General features: G+C 48.8%; 1 protein-coding gene across 1 annotated transcript; it reads right to left on the bottom strand.

Moving 5' to 3' along the window:
- Window positions 1–1971: 1971 nt before the first annotated feature.
- Tcn2 (transcobalamin 2) lies at window positions 1972–15985 on the bottom strand. Its single transcript, XM_087909146.1, has 10 exons — window positions 15833–15985; window positions 15318–15496; window positions 12018–12210; window positions 10059–10228; window positions 9444–9605; window positions 7608–7780; window positions 7299–7485; window positions 5879–6068; window positions 3258–3373; window positions 1972–2285 (listed from the first exon to the last, which is right to left on the bottom strand). Exons 2-10 carry the CDS (start codon window positions 15379–15381, stop codon window positions 2224–2226), a joined length of 1317 nt encoding a protein of 438 aa, XP_087765272.1. The 5' UTR covers window positions 15382–15496; window positions 15833–15985; the 3' UTR covers window positions 1972–2223.
- Window positions 15986–21817: the final 5832 nt, after the last annotated feature.

Genomic DNA, 21817 nt, shown 5'->3' with positions numbered 1-21817 from the left:
ATTCACAATAAGAAGTCTCCGTGTCATTATTCGAGGGCTGGTAATCCTGAGGAGAAAGTACTCCAACAGTTTATTATTTGTAGTGTGTGTGCGTGCACAGGAGCACTGAGACTGCAAGCATGTGCCACTGCCCACTTTTGAAGCCCATTTTAACCTGTTTCAACAGCATAGACAGCAGGGCTCTCAGTAGGAGGGTATTTTCATGCTGGAGAATGGGGGGCCAAGAAGTCCAGATTCAAAGAGCACAGAACTGGAGTGGAGGGCTTTCTTATTCCTTGGGGTCCACTCAAAATCTCACAGCGGCCTTCACTTCCCACGATGTCTGCAGATCTGAACCCTGCTGTTTGAGGGGCCCAGCAACTCTACTATGGAGCAGGTGGTGCCAAAAACACCTCTGAGGGAGGCTGGAAAGGGAAAAGGAACTCATCCCTGGTGACTGGGCTGCAGATGGGGAGATCTGAGATTTTTTTCTTATGGTCTCAACCCTGACCAGATCATTTCTCTACCGGGGCTCTAGTGTCCTGCATGTCACAAACACCATGAACCAGAGAGCACCACCCCACAGTGACACACAGACTGGTCCCCCTGACCTGGAAAAGGGGCTTTTTAAAACTCATGGTGAGACCCTGCACCAAATACGACTTTCTTCTCATCCCTGGCTTCTCTGGGTCCCTGCTGAGTGTGTCAGACTAGACACCTGCTTTAGGACATAAACTCAGAAACAGAAACCTGGGGGCTGGAATTGGAGGTGGCAACCATCATGGCTGGCCACACCCGGAAGAGGAAGAGATGCAGCGTTCTAGTGTGGAGGTGAGGCAGGCAAGTCCCAACTTCAAGTTTTTGATTGCCCTTAGATATCTCCAGGTTAGTGGGTGGGATCTTTTGGGCAAATATGGCTTTGTGGGTTTGGGGATTTAGCTCAGTGGTAGTGTGTTGGCCTAACAAGCAAGCGTAAGGCCCTGGGTTCGGTCCTCAGCTCAGAAATATGTGTGTGTGTGTGTGTGTGTGTGTGTATACATGTGTGTATGTATGTGTATATGTACGTACATATATAATGTACCTTTGTTTTAGTTTTTTGTTTTGTGACAGAGTTATATCCAGGCTGGTCTTAAATTCCTTAATGCAGATGAGGATAACCTTAAACTTCTGAAACTTCAGATACTTCTGCCTCTGCCTCCCAAGCACTCAGATTTCAGGTGTGCTTCACCAAGCATGACTTAATGTGATGCTAAACTCAGGGCATTGTGCATGCCAGGCAGGGACTGTAACAAGGGAGCAATATTCCTACCCATCAAATATCTCTTAGTTCTCGTTTCAAGCAGTTCTGGGATGCAGCCCTCTCTCTTGACAGCTGAGATTACAGGTGTACGGGTTCCTTTTAAACAAGCATGCTTTGGTATGACTGTGTGTCCCCCAAAACCCATGTGCTTAAATCTAACCTCAAAGTGATTGTATTAGAAGGTGACTGGGTAGTGATTAGGTTTTCAAAGCCAGGTATGGTGGGGACACACTGGTAATCCTAGGAGGCTGAGACATGACAATTGTGAGTTCAAAGCCAGCCTAGGCTACATACATAATAAGGCTTTGTGCCTGGTAAGCAAGTGTCTACTACTCAGCTACAGCCCAGTCCGCAGCAAATATCTTTGATCCATCAGGGGTCAGTAGCTGCCTCTGTCCCCTAAGTCACGTCTCCTGCCTGACATTGCCTCCGACAGTGTTACTGCCTAGCTGGGACCTTCAGTGAGTCACTTTTACTTTTTTACCACTGGTTCCCTCGTCTTCCTAGTGAGAGATGAAAATGAACAATCCCCCAGGGCTGTTCCATGTGATATTTATAAAGGTGTGTGTAGTCAGCTCTGTTTGTGCCTCTTCACACCTGATACCCAGGAGAGCTCTCACAAGTCCTGCTGGACTCCCGGACACCTCTGCTCCTCACCCCAGGCAATGACTATGAGACATCATAACACTGCAGCCAGGAAAGAGAAATCAAGGCTTTAATTATGTTGGAAGACCCCGCTGAAGGCTGGCCAGCAGCTGCCTTACGACCAGCTCTGGGAACACCATCCTGACAATAGAGAGCAAAGTTGGGGGGGTCAGGACCACAGCCCCTGGGTTAGGCAGGGCCAGCTTAGGATTCTCTTTGCTGAGATAGTGGAAGTGATCTGAGGGACATTGCTTCAAGTGCACTTGCGGTGTACAAGGACATCAGGAGGGAGCCCAAGGCTACCAGCTAACTAGACGAAGCTCAATGGTTTCCCCATCCTGGGGTTTGTAGTCAGCAATGCCTGCAGAAACAAATGGAACAAAGGGAATTAGCAAGACAACATCCCACCCCCAACCACATCAAGTGACCACTACCCTGAAGCCACATCTGTAAGATCCACTCCAGGTTTGGTGGGGAGAAGCTGGGAGCTGTGCAGAACCAGTTGGTAACTCTCATCCAGCCTTAGCAGGATCTCTCGGGCCACAGGCTAATACAACAGAGAGAGAGAGCGCCCCCTATGAGTAAAGGTGGAACTAAAAGGGCTCATAGAGCAGAAAGGGTGTCCCCAGCAGGTAGATGTGGGACTAACAGCTGAATGGCAGCATGAAAGAAACTAGGACAGAATCACCATCTTCAAAATAGAGTCAGACAGAGGGGCTCAGTGTAGTCCAGGGGGTATCATTAATGAATGTCCCAGAAGTGACCTTTGAGTCCAGCTTCAAGTTCAAGTGAGAACCTGGCTTCAAGTTCCAGCTCTGTCACTCACTAGCATGGTGAACACCAGATTCTCATTGGAGAAAATTGGAGGATAATAAAATCAGCCTCCAGGCTAGGTGTGGGCTCAGGGGAAGATCATTTGCATAGTGGAAGATCATCAGGCCTGAGGCCCAAATCATTCCTACATCCACAAAATTAATATCACAAACTTAGAGGAATTAAAAGGGTCCCTTGAGAACCCAGGCATCCAGAGACAGTTCTATTTGTGACTCATTTTGATTTGGTAGGGCCAGTGGTTGAGACAGGGTCTGGCTATACAGACCAGGTTGGCCTCAAACTCACAGCAATCTTCCTGCCCCAATATCCTGAGGGTTGGGATTACAGGTGTGCCTCACCAATGGAGATTTTCTTTTAAACACACAGGCTTCGGGTGCGTCTCTGAAGCTGCCACCCCGGAAGGCTCAGGGGAAAGGCTGGGCTGGGTTGATGCAGCTTTATCTCAAAGTGGATGAGGATGGGGTGGGAGGTATCCAGGGTGGCAGGCCACCAGACTCACCTTGCTGCAGGGGGGTGTCAGGGTCTCGGAGGAGCTGCCAGAATTCTCGATCCCCAACTTCTTTCTCCAGTACGGATGTCAGGTAGGGGCCTGACAAAGAGGGCTGTGTCCCATACCTAGAAAATAGAAAAATAGAGAGGAAGTGACTGCTGTCCCCAAGGAGGAAAGCAGGGGGCTCACCCATGTCAGCAGAAACCTGCCTGCCCTCAGACGCCGTTCTCCTAGCTCTTCTGTGCTGGTTAGTTTAAATTAGCTTGAAACAAACTAGAGACCCCAGGGAAGAGGAAATTGAGAGATTGCTTCCATTGGATTGGCCAGTGGGTGTTGTCTTGATTGATAATTGACTGTGGGCGGCACCCCCACAACACACCCTGCCAGAGTGCAGGTGATTCTGGGTTCCTGTCTCCAAGTTCCTGCCTTGCCTTTACTCAATGATAGTTTATAACCTGCAAATCGTACAAACCCTGTCCACCTCCAAGTTGCTTTTGACTGTGGGGTTTTTCACAGCAACAGAAGGCCAGCTAGGCCAGCTTCCTAGGCCATCTCACTGCAGGTCGTGGCTTTCCCCTCCCTCTGCTCTCCAGCTCCACTGATGCTGCCCACCTGGGTTTTATCCTCCACCATCCCTCAGCAGTTACTCGCCTCTTGGTGCGGGCGTGGGTGTTTGGGGCTGATGGAACTGAGTACGAGAGTGTGAGACCAGAGCTCAGAGATATGGGGACAGAGACAGAGAGCAGTGGCACTGGGTCTCATTCCAGTTTCCTCACTTGGCAGCGTTCCCTTCTTTGAGGGCGCAGGCTGCCTACTCTGCTATTCGATTCTTCTCTCTACTCTGTCCTTTTCTGGAAAGAATGGAGTTAGATTTGGGGCCCCGGCACGGAGAGGCGCTTTTCTCATTCACCACACAGCCTTCTCTGAGCCTCCTGCCTCCAACTTCACATTCTCCAACCCTCCTAGACACCATCACCAGTGGCCCGGCCAGCACTCCATGGATGTGCGCTCCTAGACACCACCACCAGTGGCCCGGCCAGCACTCCATGGATGTGCGCTCCTAGACACCACCACCAGTGGCCGGACCAGCACTCCATGGATGTGCGCTCCTAGACACCACTACCAGTGGCCCGGCCAGCACTTCATGGATCAAGCACTCTGTCCCTCCAAAGGGCTCATCAGCAAATTCCATCTTATACAGGGAGGGAGTGCCTCCATTCCAAGAAATATAAGTCAGCCAGGTTTGTGACTTCGGCCTGTCATCCAAGCTACTTGGGAAGTTGAGGCAGAGCACCAAGAGTTTGAGGCCCACCTGGACTGTAGAACAAGGCCAACCTGGGCAGTTTATAAAACCCTGACTCAAACTTAAAAACACAATAAAACAACAAAATACTCTGTCTCAGATTTTTTAGATGGGGGACCAGAGATGTAGCTCAGTTATCTACCACGATGAGCTATTTCCCCCAGAACTCTGAGCCCACACCAGTCCTTCCCTTCCCCGTTTGCCCTTGTAAGGTCTTTTGTCATAGCAATAAGGTTTGTGACTAGTACAGACTTTGTTTCCAAGTGAGGGGCACAAATCAATCTAATGGTTCAGTAGTAGATCTCTGCTTAGCCTGTCAAAGCTCTAGATTCAGTCCTCCCCGGGGATGTGGGGAGGAGATGTCACTTAAACTGAAAACTGGGACCATTTCTGTCCCTTAAAGACAGCAGTATGGTCAGGCACACGCCTTTAGCCCCAACACTCGGGCGGCAGAGGCAGGTGGGTCTCTGAGTTTTGACTAGCCTGGTCTACAGAGAGAGTTCTAAGACAATCAGTGCCACACTGAGAAACCCTGTTTTAAAAAATCAAATTAATTAATGAATGAATGGTGGTGGTATTGACACAGCTCTGGTCTCAGAGTTGCTGACCCAAATGACCAAACAGTCCCCATTGTCAGCCTTCCCTGGAACTCTCGCTGGGAACAGAAAGCACGGATTTCTCAAGATGAAGCAAGAATTCAGGAGAGAGAGCAGGCAAGCAGGAAGAACTCAACCTCTCCGAGCCAGAGGTCCCCCCGATGAGCCATGTCCAACCTCCAGGTATAGCCAGGGCCCAGCAAGCAGCAGCAATTGAGATACGCTCATTCCCAGGCCCATCAAATTTCAAGGGGACAAGCACGTTGTCAAGCACTAATAACTAGCAGGGTTATTAGTGGCAAAATTCTATCAAGATGAATTGATATTACTAGTCTATCTAGAGTACCACTGCTGCCAGGCATTAGACCTACTCAGAGCATGTCACCAGTGACCAGGGTCCTCACACTGGCCTATGAGGAGGTGGAGTATCTCATGTCCAACCTGAATAACTGTCCTGGCTCGATAGCTGGGGTGGGGTAGAAGAACTGGAATCCCTAGGCTGGGTCTCTGCTTCTAGAACAAGGTCTCAATGACAGTGGTCCATAGCTCACACCACAGGCTGAACACCACAGGTTCAAAACACAGGCCAGAAAGGAGTGTAGATGGCAGAAACAGAGATTAAGCCAGAACTTCTCCCAAGAAACCTGTCTGTTCCCATCCTTCCCATGATTCCATTCCAAGCATGGAGGGCTGAGGCGGGTAAGGGCTGGGAAGTGGGGAGGGAGTCTCACGTGAATCCTCCTATGTTTTGAGCCATCTTCAGGACATCTTCCAAGGAGGACCCCGAAAGGATAAAAAATGTTTGTTTGTATGGTGGCAGGACACTGGAGACCTTCAGCGTGACACTGATGACCTCTGGGATATAGGCCGGTGATGGGTCCTCGACAGCTGAAGGGTCCTCGACAGCTGGTACCAACATGACTGTACCAGGGAGACAGGAAGAGCAGCGGTCACGAGGATGGGGAGCCGACTTCTCCTTTCTTCCCTGGACACCGCGGCCCATGTGGCCATGGCCTTCCCCCATAGGGGCTCAGTCAATAAACACCCACCCAGGGAAGCCTGCCTCTTAACCCAGTCCCCCTGGCCCCTGCTGGTGTCTCTGCTTCTTACCTCCGACCTGTCTGCTACACTGCACCTCAGAGGACCCTCTCCGTTTGTTCATGCCGCTTCCTGGTGACCTCAAATGGACAGACTGATCTTTCTGTGCTGTATTCTCCTTCTACCTCTCACTCCCCCAGACCCGCTCCGTTCCAAGATGATGCCCCAACCCCTGCTTTACTGGTCTCTGCGCATTTGCCTTTGCCCTCTCCTCCTGCTGCTTTGACAAATCCCACTCATTCCTTCAAGTTCTTCACTAAGATGGTGCCCAGTGATTCAGCGCTGGGAATTAAGTATCAAAATGAACCAAACGTGTCTCTGTCTACTCATCCATTCACACATCTCTGATGACCCATCTTACTGGTCAACCTGATTGGATCTAGAATCGACTATAATGCTAGTCTCTGGGTATTCTTTGGAGAGATTTTTCTTGATCAGATTATTCAAAGTAGGGAAGACCCTCTGTAAATGTGGGCGGCACCTTCTGATGGCAGCCCAGATGGGGAACATGAAAGGAGCAGCCTCTGCTTGCCCTCACTCTCAAATTCCTCTATCCTGCTACTACAGCATTCTTTGCTGATATTGGAACCATCTTCTTTAGACTTCCAACGTAAACAGAAGGCCAGCAGCTGTCCAGAATCCTTCAGGCCCTCTGTACCACGATGGGACTGCCGAGACATCCCATCACGGACTGCAACACTCTGGGATTCTCAACCTCTCCAGATTGAGAAGGATGCTATCAGACTTTCTGGACCATATGCTATATGTCAGTCTAATAAATCATTCTATAAACTTTGCTCTTTTAGAGAACCTTGGCTAATACATTTCTCCACCCATCCACTCAAAACATTTCCACAGTGGGTACCACTCAGAGGGCTTATTTGGTATCTGTCTCCACACCATGAGCATCAAAAAGCTGTGACCTCATTAAGCTGCCATGTCCTACGCAGACCCACGCACTCCTGTTGGCTCAGCAAAGCAGGACCAACTGATCACCCATCACTGGGACCCACAGATAGCAGATTACTCAGGAAACAGAAAGCGTTCAGCTACCCCTGGGCGCCTGGCAGTCTGGGAAGATAAGATCCAGGTAGGTCTTGTGGTTCAGGACCGGTAGCAGCTGTGAAATCATCAGAGGATTCTGGAAGGCCCCGCCCTGGATACTGGTCTGCAGAGATGCCCTTGCCTTGAGGCATGCTGCGCCCAGTCCTACCCCAGAAGCAGGGGAGGTCATCAGAAACTGTGGGGAAGAGAAGGAGGAGGTAGGTCAATCACTGAGGAGGAGCCAGGTCTTCCAGCCTCCGACCAGCCCACCCTCCATTGACTTGTTGAGTGGTCATGGTTCCAGGATCTCTTTCCCACCTGTAGTGCCAGTGGGGTGCTGTAGACATTCCCAAAGTTGCCGTCAGGGGTCTGGGCCTTCAGGATCTTCTCTCGCACTGTCTCAATGGCCATGATGATTCGTGGTCTCAAATCAGGATTGAAAAAGAACCGTTCCAAACAGGTGAAGGCCAAGCCAGCCATGGCTTCTGTGTCTAAGAGATAGAGCCTAGGGTGAACTGGATAGCTTGATGGAACCAGGTTAGGTGAGTTTTGGGGTTCAGGAACATCTGGGGTACCAATCCAGGACTCCCCAATCCAAACATTGGACATACTAAGCCACAGGAAACCTTTCAAGTCTAGACAAACGGATTTGATTGGTTACTGAGTATCCTGAGAGCAGCAGGTCAGACGGACAGATTGAAGATGAGAATACAAGAGGATGGATCCTAAAGAAGCTGCTCCCCAACCAGGATGGACATTGGGATCACAGAGGGAGCTTTATTTTGCTGCTTAATTAATTCATATTGTTTTTTGGGTTTGTTTGTTTGTTTGTTTGTTTGTTTGTTTTTGTAGTGTTGGGTACTGGATTTAGGGCCTCAGGCATGCTTGGTGCTGTGCTACTGGGCTAAATCTGCTGCCCCACAGAGAACTGGACAGTAACAACTGCTTTATCTACCTTCAAGCAGTCTGATTTAATTGATAGGAGGAGTAGCCAGGGCCTGGGAGGGAATCTTTAAGTTCTTCTCCTCCTTTTGGTAATTTGTTCACTGTTTCTTTGTAAGCCTTTGAGACAATTCAAGCCTCTTATTGACAAAAGCCTTGGTGCCCTTTTCTCTCTGAGCAGTCATCTACCAAACACCACCACCACACAGCCCTCCTGTTTCCTACCCTTCCCCAAAGAGTCCTGACTTTGTGAACCTGACTTTGCGAACTCCATTTTAAGGAAGGGACGTCATCTTAAGCCATATAATGGAGGGGGGGCATCTCAGCTCCATAAATGTGCTGCCATAGCAGACATTTGAACAGATACCCTAAAAGTGGCCAATTAAGGAGATAGGAAGCAGGGCCATAAAATTTAATGAAGTCCAGATGTTCTTGGGACGCATCCTGTCCTTGAAGATACCTTGTCAGTAATTTATGGCTCTTTGTTAGGTTTTTGTACCCAAAAGCTGACCAATAGTTTCAGAAACTACCTTATCCTATGTACTCCTCACCCAATTCCAAAATGACAGGACACGAACTCTCCGATTATGGTGTTTCCACCTTTAAAAGTTCTCCCCTCCCAGGGCTCCTGGCCACACTTTCTGCACCCACCATGCTGGGTGCTGGAAAGGTGTTGGTCCAAACTTAAGTTTGAATATCATTAAAACCCTCATGTAATTTGCATTGGAAATCCAGCTCCGTGAATTCATTTGGGGACTAGAAACTTGGGCATAACACTACCCGCTCACTCCTGGAGCCCAGGCCTAGCCGAGACCTTGAAGTATGATGATAAAAACTGGATGCGGTGGTCCCAGGTCATACAACATACAACAATCAGATCAGAATCCAGATATCAGGATCCCCAGGCTGAATGGTGTCAAGAGCACCCAGTGTGTGCTCAGAACCTCTGTTTGTAATGCACCCTTTAGTGAGAGGCTGCTGGGAGGCCATTTTCTAGGAAAGCCTGACTGGCAGAGTAGGGGACGCCCCACGTGATGGAGCTGAGGTCAGGATCCAAGTCAGCGCTGGCTCTCAGCCCCTACCATTTCACTTCTAAGGGACACCATTTCACTTCTACTGAGGACATTCGCAAGGAAAGGTGAGCATAGGAGAAGGTCATAGAGGCCTTCCCTGGGGCCTAGATTTGGGGGGAGGCTAGATTTGTTCACTCACCCACAGAGAGGTGGCCCTGGCGGACATGGTGGTCGTGTTCAATAGCATACAAGAGCTTGCCCACCACACTGTCATGGACCCGCTTCTGGTGGACACACAGTGCCAGGATGCTGAGGCTGTACTGGTAATAACTGGTTCGGGGGTGACCTTCATGGTTGTGCCCTGAGACAAGAAAGGCAAGGAGTAAAGAGACATGTCAGGCTTTGGGGTTTCCCTTTCAGCCTCTTCCCAGAAAGAGTCTCTTCCCTTTGTGGCTTACAGGGGTCACCTAAGACCATTGGGAAACACAATTATTTACATTATGATTCATAATAGTATCAAAACTACAGTTATGAAGTAGCAATGAAAATTTTATGGTTGGTGTCACCACAGCACGAGGCACGGTCTCATTAGGGCCTCGTTAGGAACTGAGCACCATTGCTCTAGGAGGACTTGATGTGGACCGGGGTGGGGGCATGGGGGTGAGAGGGGGCCTGGAAAGAAAACCAAAGCTCTGATTCTCACATTTTCTGAGAACGATTACAAATCTGAGGCCTGCCTCAAAACTACAAACAACAGAGTGATTTGATGAACCCTTCCAGAGTTCCCTAACCACTCAGAGGGCATCTTTCTCACCAATGGCGTTTTTCTCATCCTCCAAGAACCACTTGAGCTGTGAGACCAGCCGGTCCCCCTTGCGGCTCCCAATGAACTCGCAGTTGGCCCTGAGGGCAAGCAGGTAGAGGGCCAGGTGGCCTGCCGAAGGCTTGGTCTGGCAACCACTGTTGTCATCCCCGGAGACAGACCTAGGACCAGATAAGTCAATACACCTTTATGAGAAACTGTCCCCTTGGTATGCCTGACTTGGGATCACTTCTGAAGAGTCCAAGAATAAGAATATAGAAATGTAGGTTCCAGAAATAAGAATGTAGGAATAAAGAAATGTAAAGTTGTAAGACTGGGAAAATGAGAGCAGGCTGTCAGCAGCTTTCTCAGCAGCTTAAAGATTAACTATTAACAGTGGGTTACTCCACTTTGCAATCCTTAGCTCTATTTGGGAGGCTGAAGCAGTCCTCTGCAAACCGAGGATCAGCTTTTAGATACCCATCCCCTGGCCACTTGTGGCCAGCAATTGATCTGAGCTGAGTTAACTTTTAAGTGATGGGATGTACATGACTTTTTATTTTCAGTTTTGTATTGTCCCATACCCTTCCCTGCTTTGTGAAACTGGCAGTGTCAGGGGAGGTGCAGAGCCTTGCTAAATGCTATCCAAGGAATGCCAGGGGAAAACAATGGACTAAATACAAACACTAGTTTAACTGAAAAACTCTGCTAATGGAAATTGCAAAGAAGGGCAATTTGTATCTGATTTTTACCTTGAGATTGCAAAATTCTTTTTTTATTGCCTAATGCTTGCTATAAAAGGAGGAGTTCAAAAATCGGCCTTTGCCACAGCCTTACGAGTCCATCTCCAGCTGTGATCTCAGATAGTTGATAAGTTTTTTGTGCCCCATGGAGTTTTGTTTTTTAATTTTTAAAAATTTTTTTTTCCTGGAATAAAGTTTGCTCTGGTCTAAGAACCTTTGGTGGTCTGCCCCCCATCTTTGTGCAACCCCCGTGAACCCAACAACCTCCACTAAAGTCACAAAGAAGAATCGGCAGTCAGCTGTGCTGTGAGGGACACATGCCACAGATACTTAGAAAGAAGGAAGGTTAAATTCCAGGAAGAACCATAAGGGCACCAGATCGCCTGGCTTGACCTCCAATCAGGCCGTGCACTCTCCCCTACATTTTCTCTCCCTTCCCTGCATCTACTTCTTGAGAAAGAATGAAATCAGGAAGGTATTTCATGGCTCCCCCCCCCCCTTTTTTTTGTTTTTGTTTTTGAAGACAGGATCTCTCTACACAGCCCTGGCAGCCCAGGAACTCACTCTGTAGACCAGGCTGGCCTTGAACTCACAGATCTCTGCCTGCCTCTGCCTCCCAAGTGCTGGGATTAAATGCAACCACTACATCTGGTGACTCATGGCTTTTCCTTATTCTTCACCTCTCACTCACACCCTAGAACAGGCCTCTCTTTCATGGCCACTCCTTGGAAAAGGAGCACAGAAATATGTTGCTTCTAGGTTCTGCATGAAAGAACAAGCTGTGGATTAGTAGTGTCTGTCTTTAGCACATGAATAAACTACAGAACGAGTTAGATACTGCTTCTTTGTATCAATATACAATCGCATATCTTGTTATAGATTAGTGATGTCTGCCTTAGGTACAGGTAGAGAGCACAGAGTTAAGTGCTGCTTTGGGGCTCATGGATTAGTGATGTCTGTCTCAGGCACAAGCCGGGAGCACACGAAGAATTAGGTGTTGCTTCAGGAATCAGGGGGATGCAGTTTCAGGACAAAGGACACATGTTAGCATCTCTGGCCTAGTACCACCACTTACCCCTTCACTCTGGAGATGGAGGAAGGCCCAAGGAAGACAAAATACACCTAGAGTTTGTCAAAAAGCCACAAACACCCAGATGAGAGAACCCAGTCTCCTATCTCTTACGACATGGATCAAGTCATGGGGAAAGAGGAGAGAGAGTAGCAATACCCAAGGAGGCACTGCTGATAATCAAGCTTGAGGCTGTGCAGGTAGAGGTCCTCCTTGGTCCCAGCCTGCATGCTGGAAAGGCGCAGGCCGACATAGACGCTGGGGTTTAATTGCTCTGAGGAGATCCGGTCCATCCAAGGTAAGAGATACTGGCCCAGCTTCTCTACCAGCTGGCTGTCCATCTGTGGTATTACTGAGGAAAGAAAACCGTGTGAGGGAGGACTCAGGGCTATGCCAGGAACTCACTGTGTAGACCAGACTGACCTTGAACTCACAGAGATCTGTCTGCCTATAGCAAGCAACTATACTGACCTCCTTAACAGATAAAACCTTCTCCAGGAAATACAAGTCCCAGTTCCCATTACCACACAGCCCACACCGTGTAGACAAATGTCTGCTATGACAAAAGGCAGCGCCTACACAGGAAAGCAGACATCCCCTAAGAGGAGTTAGCGTGGGCCAAGGAGAGGTGATGGCGTGAGATCATAGGATGTTATTGCCAGGCAACCACTCCACCTATCAGTAGTAAGTCCAGGCTCCCAGACCCTCACGCCAGCTCTGTGGTGTAGATAGTTTCATCGTTGTTTTGCACGGGAGAGAAACCACAAGTTCAAAGTCAGGCTGTCTTTCATAGTGCTTCAGAGCCAAGCCTGTGTCAGGCTGCAATCCCTTGCCTTGCTCTGATCGAAACTCCAACCCTCATGCTGGGAATGTTCCACACCAAATCTTCACATGTTGTACTCTGCCAACTGATTCCCCAGCTGCCTGAGGAAACTCCTTCACTCAAACCTTGAAAGGCCACTTTTTCTGCCATCCCTATTTCAGTGGAAAGGGTCTCTGACTGGGAGACCAGTCACTAACAACCTGTCACAACTGGGGATTAGCCTGAAAATCTGTAGCCAAGATACAGAAATGCCCTGGTAGCAGAAATCTCAGGACCATGCCTGGATTCCAGTTGATGGCTGCCTTCCTTCCTTGGGAAGGGCCCAAACTCAGAGTGGGGAAGATGATAGGGGGCTGAAAACCACAACTTACTCTTTTATTTTACATTTTTATTCATTGTACATGCCAACCACAGTTCCCCTTCCCTCCCCTCCTCCAGCTCCCCCACACACACCCTAAGAGGGACTCACGATGGTCTTGGGAAGGGGAAATGACACAATTTACTCTCTTTAGCAGGAAGGAGACAGGTAGATTCACTCAAGCTAGAAAAAGTGGCCTTAGGCAAGGTTCCTATGATGGCTAATCTCAGTTGTCAACTTGACTGCATCTGGAATCACCTAAACCCGAAGCTGCTGGGCATTCTATTAAAGGGTTTTCTTAGTGAGATTACAATTTGAAGCAGGAAGATGATGCACTCGAAATCTGGGCCAAACTTCCTGATGACAGGTAAGAGATAGGGGGAAGGGCTGGAGAGATGGCTCAGTGGTTAAGAGCACTGGCTGCTCTTCCAGAGGTCCTAAATTCAATTCTGAGCAACCACGTGGTGGCTCACAACCATCTGTAATGAGATCTGGTGCCCTCTTCTGGCCTGCAGATGTACATGCAGGTAGAGTACTGTATACATAATAAATGGATAGATAGATAGATAGATAGATAGATAGATAGATAGATAGATAGATAGATAGATAGATAGATAGATAAATCTTTAAAAAGAGAGAGAGATGGGAGAAACTCTTGCTTGCTTGCCCTCACTCTCACTGGCAAATTCATCTACTCCGTTTCTGGGGCTGGTATTAAATCCACCTTCTTCCTGATTCCAACATACTACTGAGGACCGGCAATCTCCAGGAATACTCCAGGACTTCAGCAGAGATTAGTTCGCGGAGATCAGCACCCTCATTGAGTGGACAACTATGAGATTCTCAGACTTTCCATCAAGAGACAGCATTGTTGGACTACCAAGACCACACCTTACAAGCCAGTCTAAATTCTTTTAAAATACACGTTCACTCTATCAGTTCTGTTCCTCTAGAGAATCTTGACAGGTCTCCTACTCCCATACTAGGGCGTGCCGGTCACCTGAGGACTGACCGTCGGGCACACGGAAGCCCAGGAGCCCTCTTTGTGTAGGCTTTAGTGAACGGTCCTGACCACTTCACTGCATACAGAGCCTCAAGCTGAGCAGGCAGGGTGTGGTGTCCTCACCGGGCACTGAGGAGGAAGGCAGGAGGGACAGCCTCTGCTCACTTTACAAGACACAGGAGGCCTGGAGTGTTGAAGGGACTACACCCCAAACCCCCAAAGCTCTCAGGATGGTGAAGGAAGGGGCTTTGGGGCTGAGGCAGGCAAGAAGGGAATCTGTGGCTTGCTGGCAGAATCCCTAAGGACTGTCTGGACAGTAACCTGGAGCCCAAGGATGAGGTGCTTTAGTAGGACATGGTCAGAGATTCCAGGTGCCTAGAAACAAGGCTGTCCTGAAGTACCAAGAATTGAGTCCAGTCAAGTTCTGCTAAAACTGGGGCCCCTTGAGTAGGCAATTTGGTCCCTCTGCTCCTTGACTTCTTCATCTGACACCTGTAGCCCAGGGTTTGCAGGTCACCTGAGAATCAGTTTGCAGGGTACATGGAAGGAAGGGGAGAAGTGAGCCTTACAGCCTTCGGCTTCCTGCCTGGTCCCAGGGCATGAATGTGCCTGAACCTGGAACCTGAGGCTCACAGTCATGCTTTAAGAGGCCCCTCGAATCCACAGGGACTACAGCCCTGGGACAAACAGTCGGAGCAGGCAGGGCCATCAAGCACCATCCTCGGCCTGGGATGCTTGCCCCCCCTCCCTCCTTTCTCAGCTTTTTATCCTGCTTTAGGTCTAGTCTCTGCACACCCTTTTCAACCCCTCTCCCAGAGTGGATGGGCCCCTCCCTGTGGCTTTCTATTGTTGTCCCAGGTTGACTCTGCAACTCTCACGGTAACCCAGTTTGGCAACCCCTGCCTTTGCCAACACCTTCTCTAGAACATAAACTCTAGGACGGCTGGGATCAGACCAATGTACTCCCTATTCTTTCTCCAAATGAAATACTGGCCTGCCCCAGAGAGGTTTCCCGTGTGCCCAGTGAGTAAAAGAACGGATTGCTGGATATGGGGGGGGGGGGGAGAGGAGCTGAGGGGGCAGGGGCATCCATTCAGCATGCCCAAGCACTAACACCCATTTAAGCCTAAATGTTTGTAGGAGACCTGAGGAACAAGTAATTTCCCCCATCCCCACCCGGAGCTTCTGATTCCCTAAATATAGCAAGGCGACTGGAGAGGCAGCCATCCCTCCTGGAGACTCAGGAAGCAGCAGACTCCGCGGCTGGTTACTCACCACAGAGCTCAGCAAGAGCCCCGAGAACTCCCGACAGGAGCAGCAGCACCTTCAGAGGCGCCATGGCAGGCACAGGTGGGAGACTGGAGACTCCTGGGACCGGCCTTGAGGGCCTTGTCTGACTGCAGCTGGGCTTCCTGTCACTGATTAATTGTCTCTCCAACGCCCGAAGCACACAGCTAAGTCAGCAGAGAGAAAAGGGGAAAGGTCTGTTATGGGGCAAGAGGCCGAAGCTCAGAGGAAGGAAGGGCAGAGCCGCTGTCCCCCAGGTGGGGAACAAAAGAAGGGGGAAGGACCAGTAGGACCCTGTGGGACAACTTGAAGCCAACCGTAGGTGTTCCCGCAACTTTAAGAGCCCTTTAAGAGCACGGAAGGGACACAGAGAGCCTGTCCCAAGTCTGATAGTGCTTGCCCGCCTTCACTTCTCACTGCTCCGCCCCCCCTCTCCAGTCATCCCACACACACACCCTCCCGCACCCCAGTCCGCTGCAGACATTCGGGATTAGGATACCTACCTGGTGCCCGCCACAGGAGTCCCTGGAAGTGCCCACTCTGACTCTGGGGACAAGGAATGGAGCAGGGAGCTGCGGCGATCACGTGAGGAACTCTCTGGCGTCAGCTGTTGTCTGCCACCAGTCTGCCAAAGAGGTGGGGCGACTGCTGGACCTGGCCCAAGAGCGTCTCCTCAATCAGCGGGACACAGCCGGGGCTTCCTAGAAGAAACAAAACAAGTTGAAGAATGAGGCTGAATCAAGCAAGTCACAACACCGAGGGGAACAGGACTGCGGGCTTCTTGCCCTGAGCTAGAAAAATTGCTTAAAAACATCTCAGTAGAGAGAACAAAAGATCCCTTATCTGCCCAGCCCTACTGGAGACTCAAAGCTTGAACCTAGCAATACTGTGTGACCTTGGCTAGAGTGTTTAGCCTCTCTGAGTTTCAAGTTGGTCCCACATATATGAGAGTGTTGAACAAGATTATCCTAACGGCATTTTTTTCATTTCAACATCATGAGGATGTGGGGGGGGGAGTCATAAAATGCCCCTAATCATCTCCAGATGAGGTGTTTGTTATAATTATTTTTATGGCAACTTGCTAAAGATCACACTTTCTAGAGAACTTATTTTTGTAGCAAGCTAATTATCACCAGCCAAGCCCTCAACAGGTATAAACATGGGCCTGTATTAATTAACAGTACTCACTAATGTAATGTCTATTTTGTAGCCGCTGGGCTGGGCAAGGTCATGTTATCAGGGAAAGTGAGAAAGACCAAGGACCCCATCATAACAGAGGGTTGCTATTTGAAGGGTTGCAGCCAGAGAGTCAAACCGTGGGGCGTGCACATGTCGGGTGCACACCCTAGCCCCAGCCACTCAGGGAGGTGAAATAGGACAGTTTGAGCCCAGAAATTCCAGCCAGCCTGGGCAACCATGGGAGGAAGAAATGATGGAAGAGGAGGGGGTGGGAAGCTGAGCATAATTCTTGGTGCACAACTATATCACAGAACTGGAGAAACTGAGGCAGGAGAGTCACTGCAAGTTCTAAGCCAGACTCTGGGCTATAGAGAGAGACCTCAAAACCTGAGAAGTAAGAGGGAGAGGAAGAAAGGAGGGGAGGAGAGAGGGGAGGAGGGAAGAACAGAGGGAGGGGTGAGCCACGAGCGAGCAGTTTGGAGCAAAGAGAATGTGCACACGCATTCATTTTGCGAGGATAAGAGGTACAATGTGAACCAGCAAACTATTTCTACCAAGGCCGTGCATCCGGGTGTAAAGTGTCCCAATAGCCAGTAATCTTTGAGGGTCTACTACTTGTTTAATGGAGATTTCTTTTTCTTCCCCTCACATAAAAGGCTCTCAAGCTTTTGCTGTTTAAAAACACTATTCCCTACTCCAGCCTGGGCCGCTAGACACTTCAACCAAGATCAGGAGCCACAGGGAAGAAATCTCTGGACTTCACATTCCGTACCTGCCTTACGGTAAACTACTCTTGGTAGTTTCTAAGAAAATAGTCTCCGGTGTCCCTGTGTTGTCCAGACCTGAGCTGACCCTCCCACACAGTCCTGTTGCTTCGAATGCCTATCAAAACCTGCTTGGTTGGCCCTTCACTCAACCCCACCTTCCCTCTTTCCTGTGGTGACCTTTGTCTGTGAAGAGTCCACAGTTCCTCTATGGGAGTCTCCCCTATAGCAAAAGGTCAGCACATCCTGCTGCTCCTGGGTGAACAGGCTAGAACACAGCCCATTGTTAGACATGACCCCAGAGAGGCCAGATGGCATGAGAAGAATGGACAGAACAGATATGGACCCGTGTGGGGACACGGAGAACATGCATTGTGTAATAAAACGCACGTGTTACAATCTGCTTACATGGGTGAATGAGGAAAGGAGGACATGGTAGCTCCTAGGTGCGCTTGAGGGGAGGGTTTTTACTGTAGACATGAGGGCGAGCACAGCCAGAGGCATCTGGAAGGGCCCAGACTGAACCAGGCCACGAAAAAAGAGAGCTGAGGGGAGAGCACTAGAAAGAGGGGGGCAGGGAGAATAGCAAATGACTCAGAGACCAAGAGTACCAAGAGAATGGAGAGCCAGAATGGCTGGGTTATATAGGAGAGGCTTAGGGTAGGGGGCGGGGCACGCAAGAAGTACTTGTGAGCAGGGAATGAGGGGGCCTAGAGGTTACATAGACCTTGATACCTGGTAGGCACCACAGACACAGGTTAATGAAGGAGCCATGTGTCCCTTTTGCCAGAGATCAGGAGGACTCCTTTGAGCACTTAGGAACTTAAGTCCCTGAGGAACTGCTGGCGTTCATCTAAATGCCAGACTTTGGGAAAAAGGATTTCTTGGGACCTAATAACAGAAAAGATCTGAAGGGGAGAAAGAGTGAAGGAAATCAGGAGGGGAGTTTTCTGGAGTTGGGGACCAGCAAGGAGTGGGGGGGGGGTGTAAGAGAATCACGGGAGAGGGGATGAATAAGAACAAAATATAATGGTGTACATGTATGAAAATAACAGCAAAACTCATTATTCTGTAATGCTAAGTTAAATGCTAATAGGGGCTGTAGCTTAGTGGGTAGGAGGCTTGCCTAGCAGCACACATGAGCCCCTGAGTTCAAGCCCCAGCACCTCATAAATTGGGCATGGTAGCACATGCTTGTAATCCAAGTGCTCCAGAGGCTGAGGCAGAAGCACTGCTGAGAGTTTGAAACAATCCTGGGCTAGATAGTGAGTTCTAGGTCAGTCTGGGCTATAGTTGAGAAGCTGTGAGACCTTGCCCCCTCAAAAAAAAAAAAAAAAAAAGAAAAGAAAAGAAAAAGAAGAGAAAGAAAGGAAGGAAGGAAGGAAGAGAAAAACATTTCCTTTCTTTCTTCCTTTCTTCCTTTCTTTTTTTTCTTTCTTTTGCCATGGCTTGGTTTGGTTTTAGAGGCAGGATCTCACTGTGTAAGTCAGGCTGGCCTCAAACTGTTCATCGTCCTGCCTTCAGCCCGAGAGTGCCATTACCATCATAGCTAGCTTAGGATGTCCTGGATAAAGTGACAACAGGAACAACTGATTACATCTCAAAAAGCAAAGTTAGACTGTCTGAAGGACTCAGGCTCCATCTGTGCACCGCACTCACATGCACACATGCACACGCGTATATGCACATGCACGCATGCACACACACAGGCTGCACCTTCCCTGAGCTTGCTTCTCTATGAACTTGGGGTGTAGCACCTTCCTGCAGAAGTCTTTGTGGTGTTCAGCTTTATTTGGATCTATTTGACAAAAGCTATTTAGGGTATCCAGCAGGATGGTTTGATAATCATGTGTATTGTGAAAAGCTTCAGATTATTAAAAACATTTAACATGTTTTGGACCCCTGTCCTCAGAGTGTACCGCCATCTGTACCAGAAGCAGCTCTCCTGAGACGGAGCCTCCCGACACTCTCTCGCAGAAGGAGGAGAGGTCCAGTGGACCCTCCCTGGAGATGGCGGCCTCTTCCTACACCTCCCTCTCAGTTATGTTTATGCTGCCCTAGTTGCAGGTCACCTCTGGTCTCAGAGGTGCCATTGAGAGTGTGAGGTTAGACTCCACCGAGACAGCTATTGGGAAGCTCCCTGCTGAGACAGACTTTTCTGGATCACTCATGCTCTGTAAGTCCAGTAAACTCCCAGGTTTGTCAACGTCTGTCACTGGCGCCCCATCTTGGGGGAGTAGACATTAGTTCTCATCTCCCTAGGAAAAGTTCACATAATATCCATCAGCTCCTTAGTCACCAGTGCATGTATGTGCGTGTGTGCATGTGTGCGCATGTGTGTGTGTGTGCATATGTGTGTGTGGGGGTGTAGATTGAAAACACTTTTCTGTTTACTTAACAAATTTCAAGTATACAATAGAACATTAACTCCAGTCACTATAGTACGATTAATAAAAACCCAGAGACAGATATTGGGGTTCAACCTGAAGGTCAGAAAAGCAAAACAGCCAGCCACTGGCTTTTACCTCCACCTCAGTCCGAAATGGAGGTCCTGCCTCCAGGAATCCTCAGAATGAGACTGGGCCTGAGAGCTGTCTCCTCCCATCTTATTTTCTTCTCTAGTGCAATATTATAACGCTAAGGGATAATTCTCATGCACACTGTAAAGATTTGTCACCCATATTGGTTTAAGAAAATGCTGATTGGCCAGTAGCCAGGCAGAAAGTATAGACGGGGAAGGGAGGGAGGAACCAGACTAAGAGAATTCTGGGAAGAGGAAAGGCAGAGACACAGTCACAAGTCAGACACAGAGGAAACAAGATGAGAATGGCTTACTGAGAAAAGGTACCAAGCCACGTGGCTAACCATAAATAAGAGTTATGGGTTAATTTAAGTTGTAAGAGCAGTTAGTAATAAGCCTGAGCAATAGGCTGAACAATTTATAGTTAATATAAGCCTCTGTGTGTTTATTTAGGACTGAATGGCTGTGGGATCAGACAGGACAGAAACTTTCGACTGCAAGTCACCATGATGTACACTAACTCCTCAGAACTTTCTCACGCTACAGGTTTGAATCTTGGCAACATCTTTTGTTTCCACTACACTATCCTGCCCCTAGCCCCCTGGCAGCCACCCTAGTACTCTCTGCTTTTGTAATCTCACTGTTTCTGGGTTCTGCTGGAAATCAAGGAAATGTTGTAAAATACCGCAGAGTCTGGCAGGTGGTTCAAGATTGTCCCATGCCAGCTCTTCCCAGCAATCACCACAGTTCAGGAAAGAGCGTGAATAGCAAACAGTGACCCAGACAAGTTTCCAGATCCTACAATTTGGAGCAGAACTGAGAAAGAAGAAACCTTGGAGCATGGGGCACAAGACTTAGAACATTCTGACAGGCAGCGGTGGTACACGCTTTTAATCCCAGCACTTGGTTGGCAGAGGCAGGTGGATCTCTGTGAGTTCGAGGCCAGCCTGGTCTACAGAATGAGTTCCAGGACAGCAAGGACTGTTACACAGAGAAACCCTGTCTTGAAAAGCCAAAAGACTTAAAATGTTCTAAGTGGTGGTGAGGAACAACGGACGAGAATGTAGCGACTCAAGTTCTGAATTACGGTGTGTGTGACTGGGCCTCATAATAGCCCCGGCACCTCGTCTCTTCAAATGGATCACCTGGCCAGAACTCTTAGAGGAGAAGCCCTGGGTTCCTGCTGACAAATCCCAGGAGAGCTTTCTGTCCCTGGCCTTGACACTGGTTTGTATTTCCCACCAGGAACTCTGAAGGCACTGCCAAAGCAGACTACTTTACTTGCTTTGACCACATCTCTGGCCAAGAAGGGGGTAGGGTCAGAGAGGGCCCAGGAAAGGGAGCTGGCAGGGGATGTGTGAGAGATGATGCCTCCAGGTCCTATGTGACTCTGGAGTCTTTGATTTAGGTAAGCTGCTCATCTCTGTGTGGACTTAACTCTGCCACCTTTTCTCTCTGCTGTGTTCCTTCTTTCTAGTGGAACCAGAACAGTGCCCAAGGCTGGGATTACAGTTATGTAACCCATCATTCCTAGTTTGTTTGATTTTGATGGCTATGTGGCAGTGGCTAGCCTGGTACTTGCCAAGTTGCTAAGATTATAGATGAAGGGGACCAACCCTCTACCATCTGCAGGGTTTTTGTTAGATAGTTCAGGCTTTTCCTCCATGCTTGATGACCTGAGTTTGTCCTCCAGGACCTATATGGCGAAAAGAAAGAACCAGCTTTCACAGGTTTTCCTCTTATTAAATAAATAAATGGATGAGTAAATGAATAAATAAATTTAATTTTAAATATTTAAATAAATAAATATAATTTAATTTTTTTAATCACCTAGGGCTGGGGGGATGTAGCTCAGAGGTGGTGTGTTTATCTGGCATATACAAGGCCCTGGCTTCAATACCTGCAACATAGAGAGAGGGAGAGAGAAAAAAAAGAGAGAGAGAGAAGAGAAGGAGGAGGAAAAAGAGGGGAGCAATAAACCTTAATTATCAGAAATTAATACTGACTCATCAAAACTGAAGAAA

Source organism: Myodes glareolus, chromosome 8 (assembly GCF_982192425.1).
Source record: "Myodes glareolus chromosome 8, mMyoGla1.1, whole genome shotgun sequence".
NCBI classification, from domain to species: domain Eukaryota; kingdom Metazoa; phylum Chordata; class Mammalia; order Rodentia; family Cricetidae; genus Myodes; species Myodes glareolus.
The sequence above is the reverse complement of the archived record's forward strand: the minus strand, read 5'-3'. Positions and strand labels throughout refer to the sequence as shown.

Excerpts from the sequence above, each read along its gene's own strand:
- Tcn2 (XM_087909146.1), bottom strand. The coding sequence starts at position 15,381 with ATGGCGCCTCTGAAGGTGCTGCTGCTCCTGTCGGGAGTTCTCGGGGCT. Across the intron at positions 10,229-12,017 it reads TATCAGCAGTGCCTCCTTGG|GTCTGTCTCCGGGGATGACA; the intron begins GTATTGCTACTC and ends ATCTGGTCCTAG. Across the intron at positions 7,781-9,443 it reads CCAGGGCCACCTCTCTGTGG|ACACAGAAGCCATGGCTGGC; the intron begins GTGAGTGAACAA and ends TCTATCTCTTAG.